At 45.9% G+C, this 12213-nt stretch overlaps 1 protein-coding gene across 1 annotated transcript in view; it reads right to left on the bottom strand.

Annotated features, from left to right (window-relative positions):
* Positions 1-12213, bottom strand: part of ARHGEF17 (Rho guanine nucleotide exchange factor 17) — a 259995-nt gene that overhangs the window by 31687 nt on the left and 216095 nt on the right. Inside the window, exon 6 of the mRNA XM_050930300.1 lies at positions 544-720. Coding sequence (XP_050786257.1) covers positions 544-720 — 177 coding nt within the window. The remainder of the gene's footprint in view (positions 1-543; positions 721-12213) is intronic.

Raw genomic sequence — 12213 nt, 5'->3', positions numbered from 1 at the left:
CCTAGGAGAAACCAGACTGGAGAAACCGAGAGGGGCCAGCTTGGCCAGATACCTCTGGGTAAAACCACTGGTGTCAATTACCCCTTCCCCAGAGCTAGTGGTTAGTTGTGAAATTCAGACTCAGAATCAAACTCTAGCAGGGTTCAAAAAAGTTCAGATCTGTGGTTTCGTTTCAGCCCATTGCAGAGTTAGGGAAGTTCTAGTCCAGATCCACAACATCCCAAAGTCTGGGTGTGTTCGGACTGGGGTGCGGTCTGGGCCCCATCTCACGGCAGGGCGAATTAGGGGCTGAAACAATCAGTGCAGGATTGGGAGAAAGAAACTAGATTTGAAGGTGCTTGTGTCCCCTGAAGCAGCGCTAGGCCTGAACTCTCTGCTACCACAGCTCAGCCACTCACCCAACCAATGCCTAGGACTCTGAGCCAGGCTACATCTTTAACCAGCCTCTAGCTCACGCCCCTGAGAATGCTACCCAGGGCCATTACCCTCTCTGTACAAAGGATGCGGGTAGCCAGTGGTTTGCATGGAGCATTGCATACGTACATCCTCCATCCCTTCGATGTGGGACTCAATCTCCTGTACTATCCTGGCATTCCTCTCCACCTCCTCAGCACTCTTCATCCCTTTGTTTATCTTCTCGGCCACTTGCTTGATGTTCCTCTGGGCATCTATTAGGAAGGGGTGGTCGGGGTGGTCCACGGGCGTGTGCTTCAGAAGGTCCTAGGGGAAGAAATATAGAAAAAAGTTAAGGTACCCAAAACAGTGCACTGAGCAACAAAAATGATTAAAGGTCTAGAAAACATGAGCTAGGAGGGAAGATTGCAAACATGGGGTTTGTTTAGTCTGGAGATGAGAAGACTGAGAGGGGACATGATAACAGTTTTCAAGTACATAAAAAGTTGTTACAAGGAGGAGGGAGGTAAATTGTTCTCAATAACCTCTGAAGATAGGACAAGAAGCAATGGGCTTAAATCGCAGCAAGGGAGGTTTAGGTTAGACATGAGGAAAAACTTCCTGTCAAGGTAGTTAAGCACTGAATAAATTGCCTAAGGAGGTTGTAGAATCTCCATCATTGGAGATTTTTAAGAGCAGGTTAGACAAACACCCCAGGCATGGTCTAGATAATACTCAGTCCTGCCTTGAGTGCAGGGGATGGGACTAGAACACCTCTTGAGGTCCAGTCCTACAATTCTATGATCATTGCCTCCATTTAATAGACGGGGAAACTGAGGCGTGGAGTGGTGAGGTGACTTGCCTACTTCAACAGAACCCAGGTCTCCTGAAGCCCAGTTCAGTGCTCTATAGCCATCCCACTGTAAAATCCTAGTAGAGACAAGGCTCTGTAGTTTTACCAGGTGGTAAATTAGGGGAAGTCATTAGGGTAGGGGTATAGAGTTGATCTTACATAGCTACAAAAACTAGAATGAGCTTGTCTCTACTAGGATTTTGCAGCAAGATAGCTATGGTGTGTTAGTTAACCCCCACTTTTTTAGCAGTGGAGACAAAACCTCAGTGTAGAAGGGCTGATTGCCACCCCTGCATTTTAAACATCACACTGATTAGATATGCTCTGTGCAGGATTAGATGATATAGCACTTAAAACACTGGAGTGAGCAGTGGGATCCCTCTGGTGTCAGAGATGGGATCCCCTCTGGACTAGCGCTCCCAATGATGCTAACAGCTCAGCCAGTGTTAGCTATGGTGGGAAAGCTTTGCAGAACATCCCTAGGGGATTTGAGGCTACTGATGAACCTGGCTGGCTGTGATGGGCCCTTCTGAACCCAGGCTGGCAATGATTTATCTGCCAGTGTAGCTGAGGCAGATATTCTGGCACCACTATAGACATGCTGGCACCAAGTCTCAGTCATGCTTCATGTAATGGTACTGAAGATAGTTTTGTGCCATCAGGACGAGTGGGCAAACGATTTCCAATACCAAGTCCAGCAACGGTCAGTGGCAGGCCAGCAGACAGGGCCTCTGAGTGAGCAAACCTACAGTTGCAGCTGGCAGGGTATCACAGGGAATGAGATCAGTTGCCTTTGTGAAAGCCTGTTGCCTTTACACTGCATGGGAACCAAGCAACAAGCTCTCGGAGGAGCATGGGCTGAGGCCCTTCCAAAGGGGACATCCAGTAGCGAGAAAAATTCAAAGGACGATTACAGAGAGGGTTTTGCCAGTCATTTCCTTCAGCCCTTCTCGCAATTGCAGACAGGTCTGTTCTCCCTCAAAGTCCAGCCCTCCAGACTCTTGATGCTCACACAACGCCATTATGCTGCATGTACTGCTCCCTACTTTCTGAATATCTTCATCGGTAGCAGACAGAAATATCTCCATGATGATTACATACTTTTTAAAAAGGTACCAGCTTTCCCTTTCTGATGTGCCAGTGGGGAGCTGAAGGCTCCAGGGGAAAAAAAAAAAAAAATCTATTACACATCTCATAAGCCAATCAGGAAGCAAAGATTTGCATATGTTGTATGACTGGATCATCACAGTGCAATTACATTTTCACAGATCTCAGCTGGAATCAATCGCAATACACTCATTTGCAGATACCTGCTTGCCACCTGGGGTGTTGCGTGGATCAGTTGATGGCAGAACATATAAAGTAATGTTAAATACCACAAGAGTAGATTCACTGCTCTAGACAATCTTCTCAGAAGATAAACAACTTGAAGACTTATTTCGTGACTACTCCTAGCCAGTCATGGGACAGGTGTTTCCGTTCATACGTAACTAACCAATCTGCTTCATTACTAAAGTCAAATGTCCAGCAGCGGACACAGTAGCTAAAATATGATCAACCACTAATTTACAGGGTATGGAACAGGTAATCACCAAGTGATCCATTCCCTATTGCCCATTCCCAGCTTCTGGCAAACAGAGGCTACGGACATTATCCCTGCCCATCCTGGCTAATAGCCATTGATGGACCTATCCTCCATGAATTTATCTAGTTTTTTTTTGAACCCTGTTATAGTTTTGGCCTTCACAACATCCTTTGGCAAAGAGTTTCACAGGTGGACTGTGCGTTGTGTGAATAAATACTTCCTTTTATTTGTTTTAAACCGGCTGCCTATTAATTTCATTTGGTGGCCGCTAGTTCTTATGTTATGAGTAGTAGTAAATAACACTTCCTTATTTACTTTCTCCACATCTGTCATGATTTTACAGACCTCTATCATATCCCCCCACAGCCATCTCACTGAAGCCCTCGTGGAGCCTGAGCCCCGAGAGGAGCTGCTCTCACCCAAACAGGAGATAACACCAACTGGGCGACCATGGCAGTGCCTTGCCCAGCAAGGCTGGCCCAGACCTGCTCTGACATATTTGCCATGGATCAGCCCCACCTTGATTTGTGCCACCTGAGGAACTGCCTGGGGAAAACTGCTGCAGAATAAAGCAGGTGCTCGCTGAGTGCAGGGTGGAGGAGAAGTGTGATGCTGAGCAGAAGGGGCAACTGGTTTCATTGCTCTGCCGGCTGTCAGGACGTTAGTCATTTAAAGCAAACAAAACCCGCTGGTTAATTGGCCGGATATGAATGAAAACGCTCGGGCAGATGAGTACTTGGAGTTAATTTAGTGCGGCCCACAGGCATCCATCAGGGCAGATGACAGTGGTGGGGATGGCAGCAAGCCTGGCCACTCCTTGGGGACGTGCGCTCTGTAGCGGCGGGAGGCATGCTCCCCCAGGCTGGAGAGAGGCTGTCTGGACAGAGATCGATCTGGCTGCGGTGTGTGCATGTTTTCTGTCGCCGTTCTGCTTCCCCTCTGGCTCCGTCGGCATCTCGGCAGGTTCCCTAACATCCCGGCTTGTGCATCGGGCTCCCAGCCAGGAGCTGCTCTGCCTTTTATCAATGGCTGGCGCTGCTTCCTCCCTGCAGCTCTTCCCGTGAACCAGCCATCGAACTGAATGCTGCTTCTACCTACTTTAGCTTCCGTCTCCCCCCGCTAACAGGTTTCCAAGGAGCACCGGAGTCTCCAGCGATCAACTGACCCGCCAGACGCTTGGCAAGGAGCAGTAAGGGCTGGCCTGGGCCAATGCGATGCCCGGCACTGGGCTTTCAGAGGGAGTGCGAACCCCTATAGATGCGGAATTGCTCCGGGGGATGTGCCCACCTGGCTTTCAGGCCTCTGCTCTCCTCTGGCTGCTGACCACATCGAAGCAGAAAGTACAGATGTATGGACCCGCTCCTAGCTGGTGGCAAGACCCCAGGCACCTTTTACACAGTTAACTTTGCATGGCCCTTTAAAGCGGGGATGGCTAGTGGAGGAGATAGGGCCCGATCCTGTCAGGTGCTGAGCGCCCCTGGGGAGGGGCTGCATGCTGTGGATCTACTCTGAGGTCGGTGGGAGTGGAGGGTACTCAGCAATCTGGAAGATCAGCCCCTAAGGGACAAAGGGGAGATTATAAAACCTGACTCTCTTCTTACCTGTTCAGTTTACACGCGGGTCATTCCAGTGACCAGGAGAGCTATTCCTGGCAGATCAAGCCCTCCAATGGAGCCCATGAACAGAGCACATATTAAAACAAACCTAGTTCAGGCTGGCTGTTTTACTGGGCTCCCTCGTGCAATGGAAGGGGAGAACAGGGTAAGCTTTATCAATGCCCCTTTAAGAGGAGGGGTGGGGCCAAGGCAGAGTGAATTAAAATTCAGAGGCAAAACCCCGCTGGAGGGCGCTAAGCAAATGAAAACTCGCTGGCTGGGAAGCACAGTTGCAGCATGTAAACAAAATTAAGGAGGGGTTTGGAAGTGGATGGAGAGAGAGAACAGCGAATCCAGAAGCCGGCAGGCAGCTTCACAGTGCGTTTGGGCTCCAGAACAGGCAAACTCCATAGGAAGGGGAAGAAACGTTAGATGAAGTTCCTGGGAGAAAAGCAGATGGAAACTTTGATTCAGGCCTCCCACAGAAGTGCCCCAAATGGTCCCCTTATTCTCTTAATAGCTCGTGGCAAACAACCCACCAAGCACTTCAGCCGGGAGCGAGCCGGAGGAGTGGAGTGCCGTATCTAGCATGAGAGGCGGAGCCTTGGGTGGCTGACCTGGGGTACGAAGGAGACCCCACGGCCGAGGATGAGAAAAGAGATGGGGAATAAAGTGGGGAATGGTGGGCGCCATTGCAGACACGCTTTGAGAGGGGCTGTGAGCAGGGCCGTCCTTAGGATTTATGGGGCCCTACGCAGTATTATTAAACTGGTGCCCCTATGCCGGATGGCAGCCCAAGCTCACAGGCTGGTGGGGGAGGGGGAGGAGGGACTTGACAGCAAAGGATAATGAGATGCCCAGCCTGCCTCATGGTGGCGGAGAGTCACAGTTCCCCGCAAAGACTTCCATGCCCTCTCCCTCCTGCAGAATGGACATGAAGAAAGTACCTAATTAAAAGCACTAAAATTTGGGAATAAAAAATGTCAGTCACAGGTGTTTTGATATGCCCTGAAGTTTGTCAGAGATTTATTTGCAAAAACTTCATAGTAAGGGTGAGTCAGCTGTCCTGCTGAATACAACATTACATATAATGGAATACATGATGCAGCTCTTCTCTGTTTTACATTTTCTTAATCAGTATTTCTAAGCTGAATTTATATTTTAAACGTACTCAAATCTTAAGCCAGCGTTCCAGATTACTACATATTTAACTCACTGAAACGAAGACATTCTTTTAAATTAATCAGAGAGGTTTAGTGTGTTCATAACAATGTTCTTTGCTTTTAGAAAAAGGGAACAGTAATTTACTTTGTGTGATCTCCATAACAAGAGACATGGTTATGAAATTTCACCAACTTTAAAAAAATATGTTTCCAAAGATTTTAGGTATAACAAGGATTTCGTCTTACTAAGGTACTGATTTTGCTGGAGGGTTCTTTTAAAACTAGTTCGTCGGATAGTCAGAGGTAAAGAAAGGGAAACTCTTTGTCCAGCTATCTGGAAGGGAAGGACTGTTGTCCCTTTAAGGGCTCTCTTCAGTGGGGAGTGGGGGGAGAGGTGGTGAAGGGATGGACAGAAAGGACACAGGAAGACTTGGAAGCACTTTTTTTTTAAACTATAGTAATTAAAATGTGTATTTTAGATAAGGGAGGTCTTTTGAAGGATTTATTTAAAAAACTGTATGTCTGAAGATCCATGCATTTAAGGCTAAAGATGATTGTGCATCTAAAACTCTATGCAAGCATTTTTTAGAAATGTGATTTTATAATCTTCACCAGCTCACTAATGAAATATTTTTAAAGCAAACTTTAAACTAAGGTCCTGTAGACTGACATGTTCTGTGTAAATATTACATTAATGCACAACTGTTTTTGTCAGTAAAGTCAGAAACTGACAGTATAAAATTTTATTTGGGGGTAAGCTTTCGTGGACATCTGATGAAATGGGTTCTAGTCCACAAAAGCTTATGCCCAAATAATTTGTTAGTCTTTGAGGTGACACAAGGACTCGTCCTTGTTTTTGCTGATACAGACTAACAGGACTACCACTCTGAAACCTGTCAGTATATACCTTGGGATTGGCAAATGCCTGTTAAATGGCTTTATTACCCCTTGAATGTCTCTTTAACAGTTTCAATGTTGTGCTAATAGGTCTGGCAGGCTGGAGGTTTTTTCACTTTTAACTACTAGATTCCCTCCCAAGGAAGACTCACCAGGCTAGTGCAGCCATCTGTGGGAGCCTGCAGGAAGGGTCAGAACAGGGATAGGAAAACTAGAGGGTGGACACTAAGACCCAGTGGTGCCCCAAATTTTCAGGTGCCCTACGCAGCTGCCTATGTTGCCCATGCCTAAGGACGGCCCTGGCTGTGAGGACTGGCATCAGTGAGTGCTCAGAGACAGGTTTAAACAGAGAGGCCAGGCCGGGGGACCAAGCAGAACTGGTGTTCTGAACTAACACACACTGCTCAGACTCGGCTTGCCAACTGACCAACCCCTCCTTTCAAATCCCTAGGCTGGGCTCTCGGGCCTGCAAGAGGTATAGATGCAGCTGTGAAGGGGAGAGATGTCCCATATAAAGGGGCTGGGAGACTGCAGAGAGGACCTGCAGGAAAAGAGACTCTCCTGAAGGGAGGAGCCAGGTGGGAAGCCCTGGGAGTTGTGACTGGGTAGAAAGCCCCAGCTGGAAGTTTTGTGAGTTGGCTGGTTGTTTCGACAATATACATGTGTGACTTTGAGCCAGCTAGTGTTAAGCAACCAACAGGCTGTGTCCTAAAATCAACCTTTAAAGGACATATTAGAAAAGTATAGAAGTGATAAACAGGGTCATTTCTGGTAGATCGTTTTCAATGCCATGTTAAATGGACAAGGGTTCTGTAACAGAGAATTAGAAGTGATTACCTACATCTTGTTAGCCGTTAACAGTGTGATCTAATCAGCTGGGAGATGCTAAACTTCTGTTGCTGTCTGTTACCATATTCTATTGATTCAGAGATCAAAAAGGAATATTAACATTTAATAACATCAATGTCTATATTTCTCTTTGAAGTTTGTAGTAAACTGTCTATGAGCGGCTTGGAAGGGTAATTAACTTATGCTAATCAATGCAATTAATTACCTGTGTATACATAGGAAATGTGATGTTTACTTCAAAGCAACAATATATGTTACCTGTTCTTTGTCCAAGGAATGCCTGCTGTGTTATCGGCTGTCAAGAGGCTATCGTAGCCTCACAGAGTTCTATAAAGGAACTCTAGGACCTGATCTTGTCATCTCAGATGTGCTTGAACTGTGTCAGGGGAAGTTTAAGTCACATGACTGAGGTCTTCTGGATTACCCTGAAAATTCTCATGGAATATAAGAACGGCCATACTGGGTCAGACCAGAGGTCCATCAAGCCCAGTGTCCTGTCTTCCAACAGTGGCCAATGCCAGGTGCCCCAGAGGGAATGAACAGAACAGGTAATCATCAAGTGATCCATCACTTGATGACTACCTGTTTTGAACAAGAATTTGAATAAACTCTATACATGGACAATAACTTACGAAATTGATTCTGGAAGAACTTTTACAAGTCAGCAGCTCACCATCTCTGCTATGCAACTGACCTAAGAACTGTATTCATATCTGCAGGTATAATGATCTTTTAGGCACAAGAACTTTTTCTTTTTAATACATCTTAGATTAATGAATAAGAATTGGCTGCAAACAAAAATTTGGGTGAGATCTTAAATATTCATTGACCTGGTGGGTATGTGTCCGATTTCTTGGGATTGGTAGAACTTTATATACGGTGAATAAGATGTTAAGTAATTCTCACTAGATTTGACTTGGCTGTCTAGATGGGAGCCTAGGGCTGGACTGTTTTAGTGGAGCTGTATTTTTGGCTTCTGGTAACCTGTAAGGTATTGCAGAAGCTGTTTTGTTGCTGGCTTGGTGAATCTAATTATTAGAATAAACCACCAGTCTTGGGGGTAATCTGCCCCTTCTTTACAGTTTGCCCTGACTGAGCATTCTCAGTGTGGCCCCCTCCAGCAACCACGGTCACAACATGGAGCCCAGAAATAGGGCTAAAGACTGATTTGGGTGTGGCTGATAAGTCCCTGTCTGATGAAGAACGTTTCCAGCTACACTGAGTCGCTGAGTGACTTGACTATTGGGACCTTTATACTCCTGCCCCCCTCTTGTCTAGGCCCCTCACTTGTTGTGACAATCTGAATGTAGAGAGTACAATGCTCGGGGAAAGGAGTACGTCCTGTCTTATGTGTTTTGTGGAGGCATTTCTGGGCACTCAAATAATCAGCAGCAACCCTTTGAACAGCCCCATCAGGGGACTGTGCACCTAAATCAACACTCCTGGAGTGGTTGGAGAGTATGCATAACCCCAGCCTTTAGAAAAGAGAGCAGCAGAAGGGAGTTAAAAAACTACTGGTTGCAAGGCTGGAAAAGAATCCTGTTTCCCACTCAGGTTTCAGACTACCAGAAGCCACCCTTCCCATTATTTTCGCAGAGCACTGACTGAGGGCCTGACTGTTTTGGGATAACAGGGAAGATTTCATAGGCATGTTCATTTGGTCTAGTTATTAATGTTCAGAGCTGCAGTCTCTGATTTTTTTGGATATAGTCTGAGATGGTTCAATCAACAGCAGTGACCGAGAGCATATTCTCTGGAAATGGTAACACTTGTGGTTTAGATGTATTAATCTTGTGAAAAACAAAAGCAGCAAACACTTCCCCAATTCATAGACGTTCAGGCTATTATGGTAATCTGTCTATCCAGGGTGTTTACATGCTACCCCCTCACGACTGTAGTATCTCAGTACCTCACAATTATCTAGTCTGACCTCTTGCATCACCAGGGCTAAGGCGCATTTTTAAGAAAGTCTATCCTGATTTTAAGATATCAGGTGATGGAGAATCTACCACATCCCTAGGTGAATTGTTCCAATGGCTAATTACCCTCACTTTAAAAAGGGGCACTTTATTTCCAGTTTGAAATGATCTGGCTTCAGCTTCCAGCATTGGATCTTATTATGCTTTTTGCTTGTGAGATTTAAAAGCCTTTTTCTAGCTGAAATCTTCTCCCCAGGTAGGACGCTATAAACCATGCTCAAGTCCTCCTCCCACCACCCCCAAATAACCTTCGCTTTGCCAAGCTAAACAGACCAAGCAACCTAAACTTGTTGCAAACAATCGCTTTACTCTCTAACAGCAGCTTGTTTTATTTACAGAACTGAAATGCTGAGAATTCAGAGCTCCTGAAATAAAAGCCATTTGTGGTAGCAAGCCCTGTCAACTGCTTTATGTTTTTGCTCAAGTAAATAGAATCTTGTTTCCTAATAGGTAACATTTGATCCTTTCAGTAGAGTTATTTTTAAAACCCCAAAAGGCACTAATCCAGAGCTCAGGATAAAAAATGTGAGGGAGGTCTTTAGCTTTCATGGTCAGGTGGCTAGTGATAAATCCGATTTCACAGCTGGCCTCTAAGAACTTTAAGGATGCTCTAGAAGATTACCTGGTGCTTGACCTGACAACCAATTTAACCACCTGTAGGCACTGGTTAAAAATTCTTCCTATTTTGCCTAGAACGCCGTCCCCTGCTGGGTGAATTACACTTCTTCCCTAGTCTGCACAGTGTCTGTGCTCTGACAGCTTTGGCAATGCCCCTTGGCTTAATTCACTGTGGAAACCTCAGATGTCTGGGTCTGTATGCGGCACAAAAGCAGGGACCAGTGAGATCATTCCATTTGCCTGCAAATATTACTGAAACAAAGACAAGGCACGGGAAACTGACTGGCTAGGATCCCTTATTTTCATTAGCAGCCAGCCAGTTAAAACACATCCATAATTAGGTTAGGGTGACCGCAAAACTACTGGCATTGAAGGCTTGAGGATGATACATTATGGGTATGCAAATCATCAAGAAGGGCACTGGCAGACAAACCGAGGGCAGCAGAAACAGGTAATTACTAAGGGTCAAAACAAGTGGCCTACATGTTGCAAGTTAACAAAAATGAGGCTGTGATCTTGTCTAAAAAACCTTACAGACTCAGCAAGGTCAGACTCACCGCAAGTCCCAGGACAGGAGACCAGCAACGGAAACCACAGCTGCTGTAGGAAGTGGCATTGTTACTGCACACGCCAGGGAGATGGCATTGACTCAATGTCCCACGAGGTACGTTGTGTCCCTAGCCAGTGTCTTTCAGATGCGCCATACAACAAGAGGCCTTAACTAATTGCAGCCATTTGAGATCCTGCAGCCCTTCTCAAATGAGTAGCGGCATTAACCCCGGTGTCCTGGCCAAATTCAAGCTCTGCCATTTACATCAGAACATAAGAATGGCCACACTGGATCAGACTAAAGGTCCATCTAGCCCAGTATCCTGTCCTCAGACAGTGGCCAATGGCAGGTGCCCCAAACGGAATGAACAGACAGGTTATCATCAAGTGATCCGTGCCCTGCCACCCAATCCCAGCTTCTGACAAACAGAGGCTAAGGACATCACTCCTGCCCATCCTGGCTAATAGCCATCGATGGACCTATCCTCCATGAATCTATCTAGCTCCCTTTTCAACCCTGTTATAGTCTTGGCCTTCACAACACCCTCTGGCAAGGGTTCCAGAGGTTGACAGTGCATTGCATGAAAAAATATTTTCTTGTGTTTGTTTTAAACCTTCTACTTATTAATTTCATTTGGTGGCCCCTTGTTCTTGTATTATGAGAAGGAGTAACTAACACTTCCTTAGTTATTTTCTCTATATCACTCATGATTTTATAGACCTCTATCATATTCCCCCTTAGTCGCCTCTTTTCCAGGCTGAAAAGTCCCAGTCTTAATAATCTCTCCTCATACGGAAGCCATTCTATACCCCTAATAATTTTTATTGCCCTTTTCTGAACTTTTTCCAATTCCAATATATCTTTTTTGAGATGGGGCGACTGCATCTGCATGTAGTATGCTTTGTTTTTCTTCTTTAAAGCTTCTGCAGTTTTAGCTGGGTACAATGGTTTTCTCCCTACTTCCCGTTCTAAACTGTTGCTATATATTACCCCAGAGGCGGCAGCATTTCAAATTGCAGCTTAAGTGATCTCTGTAATATTGGGATCCTTTTTATACAGTGTGATTGTTTTATGTGTCATTTCAGAAATCCCAGTTCAAACGACGACTATTCCCATGACGCGTGTGTTTAAAGAGGAGCTATACTGTATGTGTGGGGTTGGCATCCAGCCGTCTGCAACGCAAAAAGAAAAAAGTTAGCTTCAACTTTCTGAAGCTGAACCTTGGACTCCTGCAGCTGCTCCCCTTATCCAGAGCTTTCTAGAGAAGACTGGACAAAACAAGATGCAAGTTTCATACCACTGGGAGAGTGACTGGAATAGCAGAGGTGCTGGCAACACCAATATTGCTGTGTGGTGCCCATGGACAATGGGGTTATCAGGAGCGACTGGATGGAATCGGGAGTGATGGCTGGGCTGTGTGAAGAAACTTGAACGCTGAGGGCATGTCTACACTTACCGGCAGACTTACGGGCAGCAAGTGTCAATTTAGCAGGTCTGGTGAAGACATGCTAAATCGATGGGAGAGCACGCTCCCATCGATTTGTGTACTCCACCTCCCTGAGAAGCATAAGAGAAGTTAACGGGAGACACTCTTCCCTCACCACAATGCAGTGTAGCCACCACGGTAAGTGGATCTGACTATGTCGACTTCAGTTACGTTATTCAGGTAACTGCAGTTGTGTAAGTTAGATCGATTTCCTGCAATAGTGTAGACCAGGCCTAACAGCCAGC

The sequence above is a fragment of the Gopherus flavomarginatus genome, chromosome 1 (assembly GCF_025201925.1).
Source record: "Gopherus flavomarginatus isolate rGopFla2 chromosome 1, rGopFla2.mat.asm, whole genome shotgun sequence".
NCBI classification, from domain to species: domain Eukaryota; kingdom Metazoa; phylum Chordata; order Testudines; family Testudinidae; genus Gopherus; species Gopherus flavomarginatus.
Note: the sequence above shows the minus strand (reverse complement) of the source record. Positions and strands in the feature narration are given on the sequence as shown.